The sequence below is a fragment of the Myodes glareolus genome, chromosome 20 (assembly GCF_982192425.1).
Source record: "Myodes glareolus chromosome 20, mMyoGla1.1, whole genome shotgun sequence".
Classification (NCBI taxonomy): Eukaryota; Metazoa; Chordata; class Mammalia; order Rodentia; family Cricetidae; genus Myodes; species Myodes glareolus.
The window spans coordinates 52,609,518-52,634,985 of NC_142045.1; the positions used below are offsets into that span (position 1 = coordinate 52,609,518).

General features: G+C 41.4%; 1 protein-coding gene and 2 long non-coding RNA genes across 16 annotated transcripts in view; 2 read left to right on the top strand and 1 right to left on the bottom strand.

The window, feature by feature from the left end:
- Positions 1 to 25,468, bottom strand: part of Mecom (MDS1 and EVI1 complex locus) — a 562,715-nt gene that overhangs the window by 276,536 nt on the left and 260,711 nt on the right. For all 14 annotated transcript variants that reach the window (XM_087899579.1, XM_087899575.1, XM_087899573.1 and 11 more), the window contains exon 2: positions 3,029 to 3,372. In XM_087899579.1, the coding sequence (XP_087755705.1) occupies positions 3,029 to 3,372 (344 nt within the window). The remainder of the gene's footprint in view (positions 1 to 3,028; positions 3,373 to 25,468) is intronic.
- Positions 205 to 23,313, top strand: LOC146890028 (uncharacterized). The gene is made up of 2 exons (XR_014999302.2): positions 205 to 390; positions 22,913 to 23,313. It is a non-coding gene; the product is annotated as an uncharacterized LOC146890028 (long non-coding RNA).
- Positions 18,599 to 19,655, top strand: LOC146890029 (uncharacterized). The gene is made up of 2 exons (XR_014999240.2): positions 18,599 to 19,298; positions 19,424 to 19,655. It is a non-coding gene; the product is annotated as an uncharacterized LOC146890029 (long non-coding RNA).

Below are 25,468 nucleotides of genomic sequence, written 5' to 3' on the forward strand. Positions count from 1 at the left end.
AATCTACGGAAGCCTGTATGCCACATAATATTTCAAGCTCCTCAATAAATGGCTTCACTGCTGCCAGTGAAACAAAATTTAAGCAACACTGAGTTGTGATTAGGAAGGCTGGAGATGATGTCATGCAAGAAGAACACTCAGAGAATAAATATAAAAATCCCGAAGGATGAGAAAGGATACACCCAAGTACAAAGAACAGCGTTTGTGAGGAACAGTGTCTTGAGAGATGATGGGCACCACAAACCATGCTGGTGTGGAAGTCAGTACGGTCAAGCCACATACTCTTTCCTGCTCAACAGAGAAGTTTATTGGAACAAGAAATGTAGGGAGAGGAGCCAAGAGGAGAGAACGGAGCATCAGAGACATCACTGGGCTGCTGTGTTAGAGGAGGTAAGCGGCTGAAAGGAAACCCTTCATGCGGGATCTGATGTACAATGGGCACTCAATAACTGCTTGCCAAATCGGAATTTCCCACTCAGATTTACTTTAAGAATATCTAAGAGACTTGCTTCCTTTTCCAACCTCTTCCCTCGGTTCATCACTTTTAAGAAACGTGAAGCAGTCTCAGAGAGGTCATGGTAGTTAGAACACAATTACAGGTCTAATCAGATAAGAGGAGAATGAGCTACAATTAAAGACGCATATAACATAAGGACAATTCAAAACGAGCGCACAGGAGCGGACACAACTCTGTGTGAAAGTGCCGGAGTTGATGGCAAATGGATTTTGTATTAACCAGATAGAGTCAAGGACTCAGCTACTCCACCAAGGATAAAGTTTGCCAAAACCATGACAAGCCTTCTCAACAGCCTTGCCTGGTAGATCTCTAGAGCACACAGTTCACACTCTTTAAACAGTGGGGAAGGCAAGCAGGAAGGCTCAATGGGCAAAGGGACTTGCTGCCAAGCTTGCCAACCTGAGTTTGGTTCCCATAAATGGCACATTAGAGTCTGACTTCCACATGTGTACAGCGACAATTGGGAGTGTATGTGTGCATGTGTGCATACACACACGCGTGATCACACACACACATAAATAAATGTAAAAAAATTGAAGAGAATAAATATTAAAATGGCAAAGAATACTGTATACCTGGCCATCAGCTGGATTCTAAAAAGGACAGAAACCGAGTGCCTGATGTTCAACCAGAAAGCCACGGGCTATTATGCATCTTGAATTCTAGGCAGTTATCACACAATGAAGGAAATAATTTTCTATTGTTTAAGGTAAATATCTGGCTCATGTGTGTGCTGGACATGTTCCTCCAAAAAGAAAAATAAAATTATTTTTAAAGGTCCTTAAATGCAGAAGTTTCCCCAGGTCTATGCCCAATCCTTGTGCATTGTGTCTAAAAAGGTCCCATCTTGTAATGTTCAATCCTGTAATTGGAAGCTAATTTCACAGTTAAACTCTGTCTATTCCTAGACCAGGACTACACTCCCTGAACTCTGCAGATCTGGTAATAAAAGGTCAATGAGTTAATTATTATTAGATAGTTTATAGCCATTATTTTAAGATGAACAAAAATTACATAAAATTCACAGACTTAAAATGAATTCAAACTCACATATCCATTAATGATTTTTAATAATCTCTTATTGATACATGTGTCTAAAAGTAATCTTACTAAACCACAGACTTGCATGATTATAGTCAGTGACAAAACTATGGCAGGCATGCTCACTTACAATCATGTTCAAGGCAGAACTAAACTTTTGGTATTTCGGAATTTGAATTAGGGCTGTTTTCATCATGGAATTTTGAATAAATTTTACAAGGGGACATATATAAGGCAAAAGGACAAAAAGCTGAAATTACATCCTGCAGGCACTGTATATTCATTTCTATTTAAACGCTAAGCAGATATTCTATTAATGATCATAAATATTAAGGGAACATACCCAAATAAATCCTGTTTATCTGATTTCCATCCAGCTGAAATACCGTGGAGGGAGACTTCCCTCACATCTCCACAGCTGTTGACCTATGCAGAAGTCACCTACAAGATTTTCTGCTGAAGACCAGATTTTCCAGAAATTCTGATGTTATGGTTTAGTCACAACAGTTTTCAAACCATAAACATAAGCCAGACTTGATAGCATAAGCCTGTAATCCCAGCATCCTCCCAGTCAAGAGGAGCAAGAGTTCCAGGCTGATCTGATCGATAACAAACTCTATCTCAAGCCATGAGAATGAAAATAAAAGCACAAATAAATACAAAGTATTTATGTACACACCAACGCATATACAGTGCATTGGTGCAAAACAATAAATGAACTGATAAGTTTAGAACGGCAGATTACCTAATATTGTTGAAATAAAATTAAGGTAGCTGTTGTGATTAACGACCTCAAATGTTGGATGCCGCCTGATGGGTTCTATGCAATGCACAGCTGAAACTAGTGACTAACTTTATAATCACTTTGTGCTCTTGTTTTAATATATAATTTATTCATCAAATCAATTTAAATATATGTGGTGACTGCTGTGCACACTTTCAAGAAGCATGTAGAATCAAAGTGGTCTCCTTTGATTAAGAGACAAACTACATAAAAGGAGGACAGAGGTGAACGACAACATGAAGCTAAAGTTTAACCAAATTGGCCTATAGCTACAAAATGGAGAAAACATATGCTTTACCCCAATCCTTCCAGACAAGCCTGCCTCATAAAAGACCACACACTATGTACACGTCTCACGAGCAGCTTGTGCGCTCACACCGCACGCTCTTTAAGATGATCAGATCCAATGTACTGAATGATAGCTCAGAAACCACAACCTCTTCCTGCCGTCTTTTTAAGCTGATGTGCTGCCTCTATCATTCTTCCATTGGTGTCCCTTTTACCATGCTATTCCTTTAAGTACCACGTTGCTTTATCAAGTAACGAGATCGTAAGAGAGTTGGTTCTTCAACATCACCTGGAAGACACGCTCCCACGAATGGAACATCCTTGTGGCCACGCGCGCAATTAATCTCTTCTTTATAGACCTGAATGCACATGTGTGCTAACTCAAGAGACACGCTTACCTCCCATCCATAACTGGAATCTTTCAGGTCCGACCTCTGCTCTCCCATGTATGGCCCAAACCTTTCGCCTATTTCAATCTTCCTCTTGGTCCATATTCCAAGTCCTGCTCCAGGCATATTTGACTCTCGAAGTTCAAACTCATCCGGAATAGGGATGTCATCAGGGATGTAGATGGGGGCTTTGTAAGGAGAGCCCTCCTTGGGAGTGAATGACTCACTGGATGTGGCAGGAGAGCATGGCTCTTGGATGTGGAGGGTGGGAACATTGGTTATCCCATCTGCATCAGCATCGGGCATTTCTTCCAGAGGTATTTCAGAGTAATTGCCATAAGCACACTCATTACCTGCAAATAAATAAGAACTTCATGAATTCCTCCTAATAAACCAAGACAAATTCCACAAGGGTATAAACCGCAGTACAGTAGTTCGTTACAATCTGAACATAGAAGAACACTGTTAAGTTGTGTCCCATTAAAAATCTCTGTTATTCACAGGGGAGGGGTGATAGATTATGGCTTCTGGTTTATCTGAGGATAAAGTAATAAAACAAGTGTGTTAATACTTGTATAGGCCAGCCCCACCCATCACCCACATACAGAGCACCCAGGAGCTTATTTATCAGTCTGAATAAAGTATAGATAAGAAGTAATGCAGACAACCACTGTCCCCACACCACCCTATATAGACACCAGAGGGGAAAACTGCATCAGCCAATCCATAGACGCTTCAAATTAATACAACAGATCCTCGAGGACTCCAAAGGCTGCCGTGTGCAACAAGGCTCAACTCTATGCAACCCTTGGTATTTCTTTGCTTCAGCAGCTTATTCTGTAGAAACTCAAAAGTCCTAAAAGCTAAAATCATTTTCAAAATTAGGTAGCTTTGGGGGCTACACAGCCTGCTCGATGGCTAAGAGTTCTTACTGCTCTTGCAGAGGACTGGGGTGAGGGTCCCAGCACACATGTAGTAATCAGTTCCCAGCATTTGTAGCTATAGCTCCAGGAACTCTAACGCCCTCTTCTAGGCTCCGTCAGGCAAGCACTTGGTGCACTGGCAACCAGTCACATGCATAAGACAAAAACAACAAATCCTCAGAGGCAAACGGATAGGCGGGTACCCTGGTATACCCAAAAGAGAAAAAAAATCTCCAGACTAGAAGGTGAGAATGTTTCAACTGCCTCTACATAGAGAAGAATCCTGAAGAGGCTGCAAGAATTCGGGAGAGACAAAGGTTAGCCCTGACCACAGAGGCTTTAGAGACACAAGAGCACAACGCTGCGGCCATCATGAAATATATATATGGGGACTTCGGGGGCTAGGCAGAGGAGTGAAAAGAATAATGGCCATGCTGAATTTCCTACCAGCTGAAGGGAACTTCTGCGGCCCTTAAGCAAATAGGCGTGTGTTTCTTTCCACTAGGGTTATGAACTGAAAGTGGTCTCTCATTGGTTTGACTCATAAGGGCTTCAAGGACAGAAGTAAGAAAAAAGGGCTAAAGGATACGGATGCTGATTCTGAAGAAGCACCAGAATGTAGGCAGGGTGGCTTGTGATTGTTGTCCTAGCCTTTCTAGCACAGCCTGTGTAGTCCTGAGTTACTCATGACATGGAAGAGCTCCAGCCTCAGATTAGCGACATTTACTCTCCTGCCAACCCTGCAGCTGTATTATCAAAGCCTTCTAAGATGGGTTATTGGGCTAAGAGGTAGAAGATACATTCTACCTGCAATTTTTCCCCGATTCAGTCCTGAAATACATACCACTCATGACCAACTGTCCATCGAGTATTAGGTCCTGCTTCTTACAGTTTCAGAAAATACAAAGAGATAATCCACGCAAAGCTATCTTATTGAGAGAATGTCATTTATACCAACCACGTGACAGAACTGCAGGGTGCAAGATTTGGTTGGTTATACAGTTCTCAGCATGCAAGTTCAATATCATTCAAGTGCAGCATGTCCAAAATTGTGAGCATTGTCACCTGCCCTCCAGTCAAGCACTTTGTCCATTTCCTCGTTCAATTAGGAATGTTATCTTTCCTCTAATTATCCACATCAGATAAAAAGTAGCATGGAGTTTGTTGTACTTTTCTTATAATAATCTATTCTACCACAAATGTCATTCATTTCATCTGAGTCTTCCAATTCATCTTTCACACCTGGATTTTTTATTATTTATTTTTATTTATTTATTTATTTTATTAAAAATTTCCACCTCCTCCCATATCCCTGCCCCTCCCCTCACACCCCCTCCTCTTCCCTCTCTAGTCCAAAGAGCAGTCAGGGTTCCCTGCCCTGTGGGAAGTCCAAGGTCCTCCCTACTCCATCCAGGTCTATAAAGGTGAGTATCCAAACAAACCAGGCTCCTACAAAGCCAGTCCATGCAGTGGAATCAAAACCCAGTGTCTTTGTCCTTGCCTTCTCAGTCAGCCCTCATTGTCAGCCATGTTCAGAGAGTCCGGTTTGATCACATGCTCCTTCAGTCCCAGTCCAGCTGGGCTTGGTGAGCTCAGTGGGTGGGCGCACCCCTCGCATCCTGACTTCCTTGCTCATGTTCTCCCTCCTTCTGCTCCTCCTTTGGCCGTTGGGAGCTCAGTCTAGTGCTCCAATGTGCACACCTGGATCTTCTAACAGATCTTGTGCTCCGCTGGTCTCCAGATCACCAGTCTCTTGACTGCAGCCCTCACTACTGAGTTCACCTTCCCCTCCTACTTTCCTTCCTGTTCAGCAGACTCCAGTGGCTCCCAGTATCTCAAGTTAAAGTAGAAACTCTTCGCTTGGAAAAAAATATCTCTTTTTCTGAACTCATCCCCTCTAATTCTCAATACTCAACAGGAGTGCTTGAGCTGCAAACTGATCTTTGCCTTCTAAACTTGGCAAGCAGGATGTTCTTCCATCCTGGCTATCCACCTCCACCCTCTAGTCTAACCAACTCCCAACTTCCAGGTCAAATTCCAAGTGAATTCCAACATGTCCCGTGGTCATCTCAATCAACACAAGCCTCTCCTTCCTCTTTAAGCTTACAGAATTTTAGCCCTCAATTCTGCAATCTAATAACATACATTGCACTTAGGATTTTATATGTATAGCTGTTTTAGCTCCAACAAGGAAGTAGGCCATAGGAAAGTTAGGTGTTAAGATACTCACTTCATAGGAATTCTCCAAGCAATCTGCACACAGCTGTTTAAAGAATCCTTGTTAAATAGATTGTTAATTTCACATACAATTTTATTGACAAGTTATACCAAATTAATATTTTCCTACTAAAAATTGGAGAGTATTTTGATCCTAACAATCTTTTATAAATAAAGTGGGGAAAGGTAGTGGCTCATGCCTTTAATCCCAGTACTTGGAGACAGAGGCAGGCAGATCTCTGTGAGTTCAAGGCCAGCCTGGTCTACAGCATGAGTTCCAGGACAGCCAGCACTGTTACACAGAGAATCCCTGACTTGAAAAAAAAATAAAAGAAAGAAAGAAAGGAAAAAGAAAAGACATAAATTGGGATGTAGTAGCTTACCAGATTTTTCTTTTATATCTAGCATCAAAATAAACTATTTTAATAATACCTAAAGAGGTACTATCAGGATATGAATGCACTTGAAAATTCCATCTAATTTTACGTTTCATCAAAATGTTCATTAACAGTGCAGAAAAAAATACATAAACCATTTCCACACCAGACATAGTGACACAGGTCTATGTGCCAGCTCCTTAGAGGACTGGAGGCAGGAGGATTCTGTAAGGTAAGTTGTTTAAGACAAACTTAGGCTATAGAGTATTACCATATCTCAGAAAATAAATAAATAAATAAAATTAAGATCAATGCCACCTCTCTAAAAGTGTAGCTCTCAGTGGCCCTAAAGGGAACGTTACGGCATAAGTCCTCCAATGGGACTATTGCTTATTGTGAGGATTTTATTTTCTTTGAGGAATGTTATAAAATGAATGACATCATGGGATATACAAACTTTCCCATTTAAGAAATAGAAAACAAAAAGGCACCTAGATAAATAGAATAATACTCTTCGAGTAATTCTCTATGAACAGCCGGTAAAATTTCCTCTATTTCCTCCTGAGTAAATCAGTCATTCTGTCGGGTCCAGAAAAAGGGTCTCAGACCCTAGAGAAAGATTGAGACAATTATATCTGTGCTTTCCCACTGTCATAGCAAATCCTATCACCTCCCCATTATCCACGAACTCCCCCAGTGCAGAGTCTAAATGTGGTTGCTGAGGTACCAGCTTGAGCAAGATGTGCATGAAAATTAGAATAATTTAAAGCCCAAATACAATCCTGCTAACGATGACAAAAAAAAAATTTGATTAAGCCTAAAGAACAACTTATAGCATCCAAGCAAATGTAGAAAAAAGATCCAGTTCTAATCATCCATATGCAGGCTTTAACAGAGACAAAAGCCTAAGCAATTTGTCTTCCAACTACATTCAGTTAGTATCATTTGAATTAAATATAAAAAGGGCCAAGATGACAAAACGGGAAATATAAAACTGTTGACTTTTACCTATCAAAACATACAATCGTATTTCAACACAATCTAGCATTTGTAAAATTTTCAGCATGAATGCGGTTTATCACACCATACTGAATATTTGCATAAGTGAGAATAACTAACATCTTTATGGACATTACTCAATAACTCTCTCAAAAGCTGCTAAAACATCCCATCCAAATGAAAAACAACCTCCATTATTCTATCGCCATTAGATTTCTGTTACTGGGGGAAATTGGTAGATCTATTCCCTGGGCTATAGCTGTAGTCAATTAAAGATTTCCTGGATATTACTCTGGCAGACTGGGCACATTTACAATAGGTAGGTATCAGGTAGGGAGTGTGGCATACATCAGTGGGCCCATAAAGATAAACAACCCTTGTAACTTCGGGGAGCTGAGCTCCTCAACTGTAATTTGCCTCATGAGTCCTTTGGTTGTATCATTAACTCAGTGAGGACTGGGAGAAAAGCTTGTTGTTGGACTTGAGGAAGTGATTTGGGAAACACTACTGGAATTCAAACCCTTCGATTCAAATTCTAAGTATTCTGATATCCAAAGACGCAAGCAACAGCCTACACTTCAGTCAGATTCTATGTAGTTCTGTGGCTGTTTGAGGAACTATCCAGGTTTCCAGTTGGGATGAATTTCATTCAGAAAATATCAAAATCCAAGGAGGAAGTTGAAAATGTAACACTGATAATAACAGCATCCAGTGATGCATCCATATTTTCCAGTTCTGACAAAAATGATGAGAAAAAATAATCCTCACTACTCAAAGGTAGAATCCGAGTAAAAGGCACTAAATAGGATGCCGAGAGCCAGCATCTGCTCAAACCCAGTCTTGGTTTTCAGTTTCTTTGAAACTAGAAGTCTAGAAGTTTGTCTCATCAAAAGAATGGCTCTTGTGTAGATAATCTGTTGTTCAGTCTTTTCACTTAATAGTTCATTGTGAACAGTTTTTCTTTATTCTGATTTTCTAAACTCACATGCAGTTGCTGCATATACTTCCATTATTGGAATCTGCAGTAAGTGAACAGTTTCTATAGTATTTATGCTGCTTTTGGTAGCAAAGCATCAGCAAAATAAATACCCTTTATACAAATACTTTCATTCACCCATTTCAATTTCCTTAGATGGGATCCCTACTAAAAACTAAATAAAACCTACTGAATACTGGCAGTTTCTTCTCCAAATAAATTGATCAATTTATACTCCTACCAACCATACTCAGAGGCACTACTATGTCCTGTTTTTTATTTTTACCAGTAGGAAGATTATTTATCGGTTGTTTCTTTAATTTATACTTCAAAATTAAAAGATTAAATATTTTATTAGTTATTCATGCTTCTTCCATTACAAGTTATACATTGCTTTGTCTCAGTTTTTAAAATGGGCTTTAAATCTGTCTTATTAACGATAGACAAATTAGCCCTTTGATGTGCTTTTATTTATTTTTCTCTATAATTTGCCTCTTGATTTCATAAGATAACTTTTTAACTTTGGTGGAACCAAGTTCACATTGTCTTCATGGTTTACATTTTCTTAGAAACTCCTCACCTACTCTGCCATGGGTGGGGCATCCTCTCATATTTTCTTTGAGTTTCATGGCTGCTTTTCTTCCCGCCTTGGATTACCAGTGATTTACTACTGAGTGAAAAGCAGAGGAAAAATGATTTCATTTATTTGAGCTCCCGTGAACGGCAGGCTAGGAAAAAAAAATGCCACTTCACTCATAATTCTCTGGCCCTTATTTGCAAGGCTGGCCTAAAACGCTTTCTCATTCTGTGGGATTCGTATAACTCACCATTTGTTTCTTTTGGCGTCTCTGCTTAGTTTAACTGAAAATCTTCTGGGCAGATGCCATTCAAACTCCTGAGTTTCAACCCATAGCTAGTGTTTAATGACCATTGAAAAGCTTATCACTCCCTGTTGTCTTTATTTCCTTTCTGCTTACCATATCAGTTCATTGATAGAAACCGTTCAGCGACTAACGCAAAATTAATGCTAATATTTAAATCACATAGCTCTAGTTTAGCTATAAAGTGGTGTGAGCAAACAAGACATCATATTGACTTGACTGAACAAACTTGTCCATAATATACATATCCACATGCATTTGCTAGTGTGTGAGTAGGGTGTGTGAGTGAGTGGGGTGTGTGTGTGTGTGTGTGTGTGTGTGTGTGTGTGTGTGGTGTTTAGCAGCTCCCTAATCTTAAAAATAGGCTGAGACAGAAACATGATTTGAGATCTCAGGCAGACTGGTTGAGATCATAGCTGTATAAAACAGCTGCCAAGAGGAGTCCAACAAGGGAATTGAACAGATTAGGTAACTCAGAAATTTAGACATTTCCCCCCATTATGTTCCTCATTGCAGTTTTGTAATAAAAACATGAGCAAACTTCAAAGGAAGTTCTGTAGTAAAGGTTAATTGCTACTAAAGAAGAGGGTGGGCCCAAGCGCCGGTACTTTGTGCCCAACTCACAGGCAGACAGGAAGGATTACACGTGGCTGAGTGCAGAGGATGTGCGCCCAGCTTTAGGAGAGGAGGCCTGGCCAAACCTCAGAGCCCCACCAGGGACCTCCAGGGAGGACGTGAGCCTACGGACACAAGTCTGTGAGTCCGTGCATGCTTCCCAGTAGCCAGGGGAGGGAGGAGAAGACTACAGTTTCCTTTCCAAATTAAAACAGGACATGCTCTTCTTCCCTCGTCAGGACAATTCCAGAGTGGTGACAGAGGCATGTTTCTGAGAAAGCAAAGGACCTCAGGGGCCTTCTCCACTAGCAACAGAACCATTAAAAACGTGCAGGGTTATGGGGAAAAGGGAGGAGCCCAAGTAATAGCACATGTATGAACGGAACAAAGGAGGACGCAATGAACTGGCCATTGAAACATGCTGTGAAAATGTCCCCAAGAAGATGAAATTTAACATCCCCATGAAATGAGGACAGGAAACTATAAAAGTGAGGAAAATAGATTTCCAAAAAGCTGACAGAGAAGCTGCAAAGGATTTTGTTAGAATCTAGCAGTCCAGGTTTCCAAACAGAGGTGTCCCCTAGCAAGGTTACTGTCCCAGAGAGGTCATTGTCCTGGAGAGGCCACTGTCCCAGAGAGGTCACTGGAGGACAGAAAAGGATGGAAAGAAAACCGTCTTCAACGACATGTTCAGAATCTGGTCCATACTTGTCCGGTCCGAGTCTCTGTAGCATGTTTGTGACACAGCCGCCAACATTGCTTGGCATGTGGAATTTCTTAATGGTCTTCCAAGCTCTTTCGCACTCCCAGTACTTCTGTTAGCCTCCTTGTTCTGACCTATTTCATCTCTTCCCTGTAGGCCTTGCTACCCACAGCATTCCCAAAAAGCTCTTCAAAAGTCTGCTACCAAAAAGATCCAGAATTAAAGAGGGTTAGGAGAGGTAGCAAAGGAAATGGCCAGAGCACCAGATGGATTGAAATCAAAGGACTTAGAACAAATATATATATTTTTCTCATATTATGGCAAAACTCTTTGCCTTCTCCATGGCTTGTAAAACTGGTTAAGAATTTTCCCACCACCCTAGGAATTCCATAGATATTTCACAGAACAATACAGTTTGAAAATTAAATGGGTAGCTCCTACACTCTTATGAGACAGGCTTATCTGTTTCCAGAAGCTTCTCTTCAGAAACAGTGCTGAGCATTTTTCTCAAATGGTTATGGAAAGAAATCACTAGAAAATTCATAGTTGAGGTACAAGTAAAGCCTTTTGGCAACTATTTACAAACTCCAAGACAACCCAAACAGAGACACTGAAGTGTTGTGGGTCACGCCCGGAGAGAAAGCATGACCAGGTTAATGTTTGTCATATTCTGGTGTGAGGGAGCCTAGTGACCACTTCCTACTGGAAGACCAGCTAGGATCAGACTCATTACATGCTGGACAGTGTTCCTTTCACAGTACAGTCATTTGCCTGAACTCTCTTTTAGCAATACAAATGTTAAAGAGATTTTTGGCGACCTCTGACCTGATAGCTTTTATCATAAGCCTTTTATATCCCCCAAAGTGACTTTCCTTCAGATTCGGTTAAAGTAAAGCAGAAATGTCCCATATCTCCATCATAACCAACTGGCAGGTTACTTCTTAGGCAGCTGCAATGGGCAGAGCACAGCCTTGCAGCATGCAAGCCCTATCTCCAGCAATTATTTGCCAGCATATCTAAAAGAAGGCAGGCATTTCCTGCTGCACACAAATGGGACACTCTTATCTAAATCACTGTTTAAACAGGTATTTAAGAAAACACTATCACAGGCAGGAATTTACTGATGACGGAACACATTGGTTTAGGGCTGGCCGCGATGGTTTAGGACTAGCCATTGTCAAGAAAGGAAGTATATCAGCATGAGGAAGGTATAGAGAATATTTCACAACTCCCCAGAGGTCAAGATGGAGGCCCATAAAGCTTGGGAAAGCGGCGGTGGAAGAGGCAGTTGCACAGAGGTCTCCACCTGGTACCACCCCTGAACTCTGGTGCAGCCTGAGAGAGGAGATGGGATTTGCCGTTCACTGTAGACCTCAGTTCCAACCCCATGCACTTAGTATGGTGGGTAAGGTCATGTCCACGGCCATTCCATTGGAGCAATAATGAAAACCGGGGAATGCTCAAAACTTGGAATGCCAAAAACTTCGAAAATGTAGTTCCTGGAAAGACACTTTGAAAATTGATTGGCTCTCCCACAACCTGTAACCTAGGAGAAAGTGTACTCTGGCTCCCGGGCCAGGCTCTAACCAGTGAGACTGGAATTTATTCCCAGTAGAGGCTTATAAAGCCGGGCTGTTGTTCTCACATTAAGTACACTGCCCTCTGGTGAGGGCTGTGGTTTCTCTGTGGGCAGAATGTGTGGTTTACTATGGCTAATTTGTTTATGTTGTTGAGGGTGGTTTCTGGGGAAAGCAAGCTAAGGAGCGAGCTGATTTGCTTCTTTACAAAGAGTGTTTCAAGGTGGCAAAGACATGCGGGAGCATTAATATTGATGGGCAGCAGTTGGTCTCTTTGACCACAGCTCTGCTTCACTTGGTTCTACTTGTGACCCGAGCGCCCCAGCCTGTCTGTTAGGGTTACCTAAGTGTGGCTTGGTGGCTTTTGGCAGAAGAGCCTTCTAGTCTCAGAAGGAGAGATCAAACCTCAGAAACTAAGGGCAAAGGTAAGCAGTCCAATCGTACATTGCCTAGCAAGGAGATTGAATTCTAGAATTTCCTGGGAGAGGAGAGTCGAAACTGCCGCCAGAAAATGAAGATCAGGAAGTAGAGGAATTTGAGAGTCCTTGCTACACATGGTGGGCCAAGATGCTTTCCTGAGATGGGAGTAAGGAGCCTGTGTGTGAGTTCAGACCCATTTCACGGTAGACCCAATGTAGACCATCCCTGTTGCTACAGAACAGAACTTCCTTCCAGCCAGAAGTTCCACATAAAGAAAATAATTATGCATGTTGGGCAGAAGAGGGAGTTGTGGCTTGCTGATAAGGAGGAATGTGAGCGACCAATTAAACACTCACATAACCGCACTATTGGCTTGATGCGAAGCAGGGTACCCAAAGAATGAAATCTTGTTAGACTCTCCAACTTAGGGTACTTTTTAAATGAGACATAGTCCTTGTTGCCACAGGTTTGTTAATAAAAAGACAGCAGTGATTTGCGTCATAAAGCAACACGCTGGGGAAATTCCATTCCACTCTTCCAGCCCAGACTCTGCCCGATCGCAAAGAGAGCAGCTCTGGTGTAAATAAGTCTAGATGCTGCCAAGGAGCGCAGTCTGGGGCCCCGTTCTACATTCTAAAGGGTGCCAGATTGAGTTTCCCAACACCACATCACATGAAATGTGAAATCATTCAAAACCAGGGGTGGGGGAGATGGAATATCACTGAATCACTGAAAACATAAAGGAAACCGTTTCTGTTTAATTTGAGAAAACATTATGCACTTTGTAAAAATTGTTTTCAGAAAAATGTGAACAGATGTGTTTGTGTACGATGTGTACATGTATATACATACCAGCTGCACTTCTGATTGGGAAGGGGTAATTTCCAACATTGCTAAGTGGTAACACAAGCCAGGTATTTAAGGGCATGATATAATATGACAACTTCATAGACTACCACACTGTGCCTGGAGTCTGGGGATTGTCATTATCAACACGTGTAATAACCAGTAGCATTAGGTGGTCTGTGGAGTATCCTTCCTGCCTTGTTGAGTCACACAGTCTGAGACAGTTGACGGGCACCAGGCCGCGTGTCCTAATGACAACTGACTTCGTAAGAAAGGCATCCAGGGCCTCTTCTGAATAAATTACTTTAGTTTATAGCAAGAGAAGATTGTAAATGTTTGTAAAACTAAATTTATTTACAAACTGGATCTAATTTATTTATGTCGCCGGCACAATAGGCTTTTGTGGAAATATTTATGCTATCTGCACTTCTGCCTCACTAAACTCTATCACGGTCATAAACATGGCTGAAAAATTATTTGCAGTTAGCAGGATTTAAGCTGCCCATTATATCACAAGCTGGTGCCAGCAAACTTTTGCACTGGCTGATAGAGTTTCCTCCATGGAATAAATATACATTTGACTTTCGAAAGCTTTGGTGGGCTCCATACTATGAAAAGTGAGGGTTTCAACGGATGTTCCAGGCGTTACCAGGACCATAGGAACACTTCCGGAGCACGTTCCGATTGGAATTCTGGGGAAAGACTGCAAAAGGGTCCAGGTTTAAATCCCTTCCTGGCATTCAAGGCGGGGAGTCAGATAACAACTGGCAAGGTCGTAGCCCTTGCCAAAGATGCTGTCATTCAGGCTTCCTCGTCCATCCATTTGCAAGTATGTTTTCAGTATCACATTGTGATTGGAGCTTTACAAAGTTGCTAGAACAGATATGGAATGCAAGACGGCAGAGCTTCTCCCACCGGGTAGCAGAGCATTGACTACAAAGACAGGGATGGTAGGAGGTATTTGACGGTGCAACAGAAAAGGAGTAAGCTGAGGTTTGGAACGGGGAAGAATGTAACAAGACATGCTTGTAAGTTCCTGTGCAGTTGGGCATCTCCAGCCGGAGACTGATGAAAACCATATGCCCTTGGCCTTTTGTATCTCCGGACTCCTCCCACCCAGAGATTCAACCAACAACAGATGGAAGATATTCACACATATGGAAATGTCCCCACTGAACTCACACTTTCTCTTCCTGTCATTGTTCCTAAGCAATTCGGTATAACAACAAGCATTTAAATAGCAGGGGCGCTGCAGTAGTCCTTGGAAGGAACCTAGGGATGACAAAGTTCACAGGGGGGCTCGTGTAGGTTAGAGGCAAGTGCTGTTATTTTATTAAAGAGAGAAATATCAAGGGACTTTGTCTCCAAGAGTCTTCTCCAACTCACTCCAAGGAACAAGAGTATGCACTAGTGTGTTGCTTTGGTTTGCTTAAGAATAGACTTCTTAACCCTGTCTCAAAAAACAAACAAAAAAAAATAGACTACTGGTAGAAATACAGTTTTTATTCATGTGTGTTTTAGACTATCACCAAGTTCTTGTGAACATGAAGACAGGAACTATTGGCTCTTGCTGAGGCTACGTATAACTCAGAAAATGGCAGACCCAGCAGGTTCTCAAGTAGTGGTGCACTCACGTTTCTGTTACAGGGTTAGCCGAGAGAAAAGTGGTCAGAGGAGGAGGTGTCACTGTGATGGAACTGACATGCACACACTGTCACGGGACACACTTCACTGATAAGGACTGTACAGCCAATGGCATGGGACCGCCTTAAAGTATCAGTGTACGTCCCAACCGCTGTTGATAGTCCAGACTATGACCTCATCTTCCAGGTACAATTAGACACTGCTACATATAGACCAGGTATGGATTTAATTGACCTCAGAAGGGTTGATGCACTGAGAAAAAAGCCTGAAAGCTGTGTCCATAGAGTACAACAGTTAGCAGAAAAATGGCAGCCCTGCTGCTCACTGACAACCTATACCACCATCAGATAATGGGTTTCACCCCAGTATTGCCTACAGCTACCTACAAGCCGAACTTTAACTACAGCTAACTAGAAAGGCACACCTGAGTGTTTTTGTCTTTTTTATGGGATGTAAAGATCATTTTGAAGGACTTGCTTAGTCTGATAAATATTCTTTAACAAGCTTTTTGTTTCAGTGGGGTACAGCTACAACAACTAGATTAAATAAAATCTGGCATCACGCTACTTAATGAAGGTAACAGACCCAAACACCCATTTTTTGAGTCAAGTACAATGACATACATCTATTGTCGCAGCATCAGAGAAAGAAAGGAAGGAGGATCACTTGAACCCAGCGGTTCAGACCTAGGAGGGCAACATGAGTGAGACAACGGATAGAAGCAATATCTATTTTTTTTCAAAACATCGTAGAATCCAGCTCTTAGGAAGACAGACAAGTGTGAGATTTTTCACTGAAGCATCTCACACTACTGACTGAGACACACTGGCGATAGATAAGTCCATGTAAATCTGGGTGGGTCGAGACTTTTCAAGAGAAAGAGTCCGTAATGTAACACTATGAGGAGTAGCACCTGACATATGCAGAATTACGCAGTGATTACGTGCCCCACTTTGTTGCTGTTATAGTAGGTCTCCTTTATTCAGCTTTGTAAATACTTGACACCACTATTAAGTCTCAGCAACTGTGATCCCACAACGATTCAACATGCAACAAAATATCAGTCATTCAATCAACAAGATTTGTACATGCAAAGCCCCATGGGTCAGGGGAAGAGGGGGGTCACAAAGAAAAAATCAAGTGAAATTACTGATTGCAAAGGACTTAGACTCTTGACAGGCAGAATGAGCATCTACAAACCTTCACGAAATAAAGTGCAGTGAGTGGTAGAGAAAACAAGGATTGCACCCATCAATCCATGAGTGATCTTCCATTTCATTAATAGAGAATGAAAGCCAAAGATGGCTAAGTATTCTATTTATGATAAAGACAGACAATCAGGAGGACTGTGACACAAAGAGTTATAGACTGTGGCTGAGCCTCGGAGAGGTAATGACTTTTAATTGGATTGAGTTTATCATACTTGCAGGGGTGCGGCAGACACAGAAGGAAGGATTAGCATGATTTCCACTTTCTATTATTTGGCATAATGAGAAAACAGAGGGTGGTCCTCATCCCTGGTATACATTATGAGCCCTAGGAGATGCTTAATAAGTCAGGTTTGGGCAGTACTGAACTCTCTTCTATAAACACATCTATCTGGACATAGCTAAGTCAAAATAAGTCACCTGGAACAAAGGTTAGAGGTCATTAATTTGAATGGTACTCAGGATTTATGAATTTTTAAATTAATCCTCCCAGATCTCTACCCCATTTCAAACAGTAGGACACATCTGCATTTTTCTTCAAAGTTCGGATAGCTTATAGGGCCAATGAACAGCCTTGGCTGAAGGAAAACCAGCTGAGCAGACTTCTTCTAGGTGGAAAATGAGTGCATTATAAACCCTTCAGAGAAACAACATTATGTACATGAAAATACGGCATAGACAAGCCAACCTGGAAAATCGTGTGCAGGTATTCATGAGTCCCCCCCCTCTCTGATTCATGAAACTAACATGAACTTAACTGAGTGCAATCAGTTCAGAATTTGCACTGCACACTCCTCAATGCAACCTTTACAACTATATTTATTATAAAATCAAAAAATAAACAATCAAGTCATTACTTGGATGGCCACAATTCTATCATTTCTTCCAGTATTTTTATTAGTCCTCTACAAAAGGAGAATAAGCCTATCTTAAATGCAGCCAGGATATTTGCTCTACCAATATTTATGGCAGCATTTGATGTGAAGCAACCATGCCCCGTAGAGTGGAGACTGATTTCCACAAGGGAAGGGACTTTGCCTTCTTCACTGATGCCTTTGCAGTACCAAGAATGATATCTGAAACAGAATACATGCTCAATAAATATTTGTTAAATAAAAGAATAAATTCAAGAAGGGCACAGAAATGAGCCATAAGGAATATAGATACCGGATCAGCTATCATCAAAACAGATAGTGCATTCAAAGCTCACATGGAATATAGTTTTAAAAACACAAATCAGGGGGCTGGAGATGCAACTCCATTGGTAGAGCATAAGCCCAGCATGCATGAAGCCCGAAATTCCCCAGCACAGCATAAACCTAGCATCTGTAATCCCAGCATTCAAGAGAGTGGAAGGACGAAGATCAAGGTCTTAAGTCAGTCTTGGACATATGAGACCCTGTCACATATGAGCATTCTCTCTCTCTCTCTCTCTCTCTCTCTCTCTCTCTCTCTCTCTCTGTGTGTGTGTGTGTGTGCGTGTGTATCCTGTTACTGGAATGAGCAAGAAACAAATCATACTTTAGAAAGTAATCTTTCTTTGGAAGATCTATGGCTTCCTAGACATGTATCTGAATTCATAATTATCACGATAAACTCAGATATTCAACAAACCTCAGATCCTGTTTAAGTCAAAGGATCCTAGCTAGTTAAGAAATTCTATGACCCCCCAAAAAATCCTATAACCTATCGAAATCCTCATTTTTTTTCACCTAGGACTGATGCTATCCAATATGGTAGCCACTGGAGACAGCATGTGACAAGTGACCACAGAAAGAGTGGCAATGCCAAACTAAGTTCTGCTGAAAGTTTAAAATTTTATTACCCTCCAGGTTTTTAAAAACCTTAATTCAAGTAAGATGCAAAATACCTAGCTGATAATTTTTATTGATATAATTTGTTGGTACCTACTAAAAAGATGCAATGTTGGAAATATTGGGTTTAAGAACATAATAAAATCCATTTTACCATTTTCTTTTACCTTCTTTAATGTGGCTACTACGTCTTTTAAATAAAGGTACAGTTAATATGTCCCTTCCTATAGATCAACATTGGGTGTAAAAATATGTCTGACACCAAGTTGTCATAAAAATCACAATAAATCGTATTTTCATTAACTCTCTGATAAAACACAAGTGCTGCAAAGTCATTATTGTTGTAAAATGCTCTGTGCCTTTAAGTCTTAAGTGACAGTTCGCAAAGGTCATTGTCATTTACATCTATTTGTATTCCTATAACAAAAGGTGATGAAATGCCTTGTGAACAATTCATTCTCCCCCACTCCCTGTCAATATATCTCTACATAGACACTTATTGAAATGAAATACAAAGAAAGATCAATGTGGTTATTGACATGGTGCAGAAGATGAGGTAATTTGAGAACACTGCACTGCTAGAATCTCAGTGATGATGTAAGAAGCAGACTGAGCTAAGTGCACCTGGAGAGAGGCTTGAGAAAGGCACCGCTGGCCAAGGAACAATGAGGAATGCTTGATGGTAAGCAAAGCAAATCTATTCCATGAATTCAGTCCAGGATGCAAAGGGGATGCCATGGTCTGAACTAGTTTCTTTCCCTATCTGTGGGTAGAGCAGTTCAGTTTCTCCAACAGAGACTCCGTTCCATCACTCCATAGACAGTACCCGGCAGATAAAAGACCTGGAGGTCTGATAAGGCACCATGACAATTGTGGCACAATTGTATTTCCAAACTGCTTCGTAGGTCTGGAGTGGGGAGGAGAAGTTAGTCCCTGACTCTGACTGTATGTAACACAGCTGCGATTGTATCTTCAAAAGGTTCAGTTTCAGTACATCCAGAACTTGGAAATCTCACCACTAAATGTTGAGAGAAGCCAACGTTCCTTCGAGGAAGAAGGAACTGAGCCGTCCTGAACAGGTCTGTACTCTCCCCAGGTCAAGCCTCAAGACGTTTTATGAATATTAATTGATGTATTTACTGACCTTGGGCAGTTGCTAACCTAACATTCCAGCCATTGTTCAAAGCCTATCATGTTCTTCCAGGCTGTTGATTTTGGAGTGGCTGTGTAATCCTCGTGAACTGCTCGAAAAGAGTGATCAATCAACACGCTGAAGGCTTCTGGTTCATCCCAATACCTGCTGGTCGCTTTGATAAATAGTATTCATGGGACTGTGTGAAATCTACATTGTGAGAGTACTTAAATACATGTGGGAACATGGCAGGCTATTGTCCCTGTTTTTTATTACATTTAAACAAAGTCTTTTGTTTGCAGCAGCTCCTCACTTGTGCCGAGTTTATTTTGTCGCAAACAAGTCACTCAAACCCTCTATGCACCACTGTTCGTGTTTCCTCTCTGCTTTTAAATATTGCCATGCACACACCTTTTGTGTTAGGCACAATAATCAAATTAAAATACAAAACTAAAACACTAGAAAGTATTAAAACTTGAAGCCATTCATATAGCTCACTTTAGAACTCTGGACAAAAGTATTGAAGAACACATCATGTGCTAATAATTTTTCATGGATAAGTATGTGTTGCGAAGTTTATACCAGGCCCCTAAAAAGCTCCCTTAAGTGTCCTGAAGATGAGCACCCATGTTTGTAAAGAAATCAAAGAATTAAAATTCTTCAAGAAAACCCATAAAATCAACAAACCTGGCTTCATAGGGGCTTGCTGAGACCAAACCAATGACAATCAGGGAGCCTGCATAGGGCTAACCCAGGTCTTCTGCATATAGATTATAGTTGCGTAGTTTGGTGTTTGGGGGGGGATTCCTAACGATGGGAGTGGGAGCTGTCTCTGACTCTTTTGTCAGTTTTGGGGACCCTACTCCTCTTACTGGTTTGCCTTGTCCAGCCTTAATATGGGGGATGCGCCTAGTCTGGTTGCAACATGAGATATCATGTTTGGTGGATGTCCCTGGGAGGCCTGCCCTTTTCTGAAAGGAAACTGAGAAGGAGTGAATAGGAGATGTGGGGAGGGGGAGATAAGGGGAAAAAACTAGAAGGAGAGGAGGGAAGGGAAACTGTGGTCAGGATGTAATACATGAGAGAATAAATTATTTTTTAAAAACCAAAAGGATTGCAGTTCTTTTAAAAAGAAGTGAACATTTCTTTCTTGTAACCCAGTTGTTTTTCTAAGTGACCATAATCTCTCTGCCCATCTTATACTTTAATCGTGCACCATAACCAAGCCAAAGAAATCCAGACCAAGTCCATAAGCCTCCTGCCAGCTTTGACTTCTCTGTGTTGCTTTCAGATGGCCTTCAAATCTAGACTGCCCTTCATTCATCCCCATTTGCCTGCTCCCTAGCAAGGGCCTGCTGAGGTTCTGCATGCTGGAGGTAGAGCAACAAGCACGCTGGAAGCAATCCTGCTCTCCTGACCTTACCAGCTGCAGGGTAGAAAGGAAAAAGCATATCAACACATGACCAGAATGTTTGAGGTAGCCCTGGGTGCCCAGGGAAGAAGAAGTGGCTGAATATGTGGAGAAGGGTGAAATCTGGAGCCAGGGAAAGGCTCACAGAGGTAACATTTGAGAATCACACCTTGGAGCTATTAAAACAAGCTCTTTTGTTTTCCCTTTTTAAATTTTTACATATTACGTTTTGATCTTTGTCTTTCCTCTTTTCAAAGTCATCCTGGATGCTCCATATCTCCCTGCCCACCCAACTTCATGTTCTTCCCCTAACAATGATAATAATAATAATACTAACAATGAATAAAGTTTTAGAAAAACCCCACACACCAAATGACTAAAAAACACCAAACACACACACACACACACACACACACACACACACACACACACACACCCCAGAATAAAAAGCCACCACAGAATCTGTTTCGTGTGGTCAGCTACTCCTGAGTAGGAGGCCTGTTCTGGAGTGTAGTTGATAGGTTGATGATAAACCCAGTTCACTCCATTAGAGAAAATGGATTTTCCCTCTCTGAAGCGCTATCGAGCAATCTTGGTTAGGGGAGGGGCTTTGTGTCCTTGTGTCCACTACCCCACTCTAGATTTTGTCTGCACTGAGTTTGTGCAGGCCTTTCTCATGCCACCACGGTCCCTGTGAGCTCCATACATTGTCCCCACTGTTGCTGTCACCCACTACTTCCGGCTCTTACAACCTGTCTCTGTCCTCTACCCTGACCCCGGAGGGGAGCACTTGGATACAGACATCCCGTTTAGGGCTGAGTGCTCCGAGGTCTCGCACAGTGAGCTCTACCTGTTTCTTGTTTTGGTATTTCCTGTTTCAGCTACCAAAGACAAGGCCTAGCTGTGTCTCATGTTCCTTCACATCCTCTCTCCAGACCAATGAACACAGTAAATGCTTACATTCAAATAGTACTAAGTTTCAAAAAGCGCTGCTTATGAGATGTTTCCTATTCGAGTTACATTTGTACCTTATCTCCCTCGGCATCTTAGGAGATTTCAAAAGTCATTGTCACCTCTAGGCCTATTAACTGTTCTCTGTACAGAAAACTTGTTCAAGGGCCACAATGGGCTCATCTTGAGAGTTTAAGTTTCCATTCGTTTCAGATAATTATGCTTTGGTAAATAAATTAAGGCATTTTTTTTGAGCATTCCACTTGGAAATATCCCCCGTCAGAGGATTCCTAGTTGAACGCCTACGAAAGGCAGGGTTTCTGTTGACTGTACAGGGTACTGAGAGGAGCCCTACACGAGATAAGCTGGATTTCATAAAGTTGGCAAGAGTAGGCACAGCTTTGCTTTTTCTTTCTGATGTTGTTTTTAATGGCGCTGCTGTATGACTGTGCACACATATGCGGCGAGTATGCTTTCCTGCAGGTGCATGTGGACCCAGAAGCTGGCATTAGGTGTCTTCTCCACCTTGTCTTCTTAGAGGGACTTTCAATGTACCTGAGCTTGCCTGCTTCCACCTCCCCCAGGCTGGGCTTACAGGTCCATGCTGCCATGCCTTGTTTTCTACTCTAGCACTTGACATGGGTACAAGGACTGAACTCAAGCCATCTTGCTTGCATAGCACACATTCCACCCACTGAGCCATCTGCCCAGCTCTTCCTGCTCTTTTCTAAAATAAGTGTCTTTCTCTTTTGTCCTGCACTTAAGTACTGGGGTCTACAGGGTCTTTTATCCCTTAACTGACACGTGTAAAAGAATAAGTAAATTGTTCCCACAGAAGAATGGGTAGGGCAGGTAATAAAAGTGCCCATTTCTGAAGAATCAACTAGTCGGGGTCTGATTCTAAAATTGCAGTTGAACAAAAGAACTCCCAACCCCCAGCACACAGAGGAAGGCCTCACGGTTTAGAGCGGGGCCACACAAATGCTCCACATTCCACTTCAAACACCAAGAACAACTGAGGTCTTTTTCCTCCTGCTGCATTTGACATACATTTTAATGATGCTTACTTTATAGCATGTCAGAAAAGTGAAATGGCCTGTCGATTTTATAGACTCTCTCTCACCTTTTGGATGGTTATATTACATTTTGAAATAAATGTATACCTCCCTTCCCCCCCCCCTTTTTTTTTTCTTTTTAAGCCTAAATGGTGCATGTGCGGGTTGGTACTTGGCTGCCAGTGGAATGAAATCATCATTTCTGGGGTCCGAAAGAATAGATCAAAATCACGCCAGCACTTTCATGGATGGATCTACGCCGCTAAATGGATGTTTACCTAGAAAAGTCATCGTCTGGCATGCAGCACAGGGAATGTTCTTATGCAGCTAACTCATGGATACTAAACAAATTTGGCTGCGCTGCTGTGAGAGCCGCCCAGTGGAAATTCTCAACATACATTTGTTTGATTGAGCCGTCAGTCTGGGTTGATCTGCTGACGATCTGTGTCACTTTGTTTAAATGTTCTTGTGTGGGATAAATATATCTATCTCGCAGTGAAAAGGCAGTGCCGTTGTGTGATGGGTTAAATAGATGTGAAATCTGAGCATGGCTCCTGTTTTCCATTCCTGTGTTCTCGGGCAGGTGGGTCTGGAATAATCAAGAATGTCACATTCAAACACAGGGGGAAAATAAGGAGCAACTTTGATTTAAAACACATTACCGAAAAGATATATTTGCTACTGTGTTCTCCTACCATAAGAAGCCCGTTTAGGATTCCCCATCCAAACAAACACCATATGGACTGACTCTCAACTTAAATATCCAAAATCAGCGACACAAAACTCTCTGCGGGGAACACCAGTCTTAGAGAAGCAAGCAAAGACTCACTGATGTTTAGATTCAGAAATCAAATGCAAGGTCGGGCTAGAACTGAAGCTCCAGTTCTCAAATATCCATGTAATGGTTCAGATGGAAACCCAACACCATGAGGCCATACAACGTCTGGGGCACTAATCAAGTGGCTGCCCGTTTGCTCCGTGGTTAAAGCACTTCCCGCAGCTAATCTCCCTAGATAGGGTCTCAGCTTTAGTAACCCATGGGGTCTGCTGTTAAGTGCTGGGATCTGGCCACCATCAGCACTGACATCTCTGCTCTGTCTAAGTCCAGACATCACGTGATGTACACATACGCCCTTCCCTCGGCCCTTGTGGAGGTGGTAAACCAACAGTCTGCCTTGAGCTGGGTCTTCTAGGCATAAATAAATATATTTAACCAACCCACTGACATCCTTAAAATCACCCAACTTCACATCATTCCTTTAGGTTGACACAAAACAATCTCCCAAACTTCTGACCATTAATTATTTATTCTTTCTAATAGGTATTTAAAGATCAAAGGGCCATACAACTATGGAGTTGTTCTCTGGAAATCAAGCTGACTGGCTCCATTCCTGGCCTCAAACAGTAGTATCCTTGTCGAGAAGACATACAAACCTCACACAGGAACCTATTGGTCATCGCAGTGACCAATTATCATTAATAAACTAAGTTTGTCACTCCAAGGGACCAGGATTGGGATGGGAAAGAGGAACTGTCGGGAGTAAAAACTAAGGCTGTTGCCTTGAGCAATCAGGCAGCTACAAAAGAACTCTCAGTGCCTGCAGGCTTAAAGGAACATGAAGACCAGATTATCAGTCTGGAATCAAAGAAAAACATCTCCTTATATGCCCTATTATCTATCAAGGATGCCAAGGAAGGTGCCCAAGGACCTTCTTCACTCTGTCTACATGTTATTAAAAAGTGTTCATGCCTCAGGGCCCCATTCCATTCACTCAGTCAATACACTTGTCAGTACCAATTGCCTTTTTTTTCCTTTGCCAGTCCAAGCTCTGGAAGTGTTTATACACAATGCTAGGGAAACACACATCATCCTTGTACCATGCTGTATGAGGTGGGATTTCTAGAGAAAGGTCCATTAAAATGGATAGATTTGATAAAAAAAACTATATACAGTTAAATTCAATATGTAACTTAGAGGGGGAAAAATTCAACAATAATATTAATAATAATATAATATTAATAGAATGTTATTCAATAATAATGTTATTAATGATATATTTTCATAATATGTGTTATATGTTATTAATTATATTCATATAACATAATTATTATGATAATAATTTATAAGATAATTAAAACAACTTATTAAGCGAAAATGCAGGAAATCTTAGAAAATTAGACCCCAGAACACAAGTCTGCAAGCCCACAGGACTCCACCATGTCAACCACTAACTAGTCTCTTCTCCAAGTGCTTTCTTCCCCAAGTTATCTATGTGACATTATTGTGGATTTGGAGTGTTGAGAAAACAAGGAGAGAGTAAGAATTGAGTTTTAAGTATTACCGCTTGGCATTATTTATGGTTATGTTAATTTTTACACATGTGTGGACAAAACCTTCAACGTCCCTCTTTTGTGAGTCAAGTTTTCTCACATACACACAAAGAAAACCCTGTCGGATTTTGACATACTTCTAGGCATTCTGCTTTGGTTTTATTAAAGAATATAAAAGGGAAGAGAATCAACAATAAAGCACTTACATATTTTATGAACTTGCAACATCCAAAGGAGATTGATAAAAAAGCCTTTCAAGGCAGGTGGGTGTTTACCGCTGGCTAGTCACCAAGGTAAACAAAAAATAAACAGAAAACAAGACAAAAATAGGACAGCCAAGGTCCTATGTTAATTCACATAAGGCTGAGT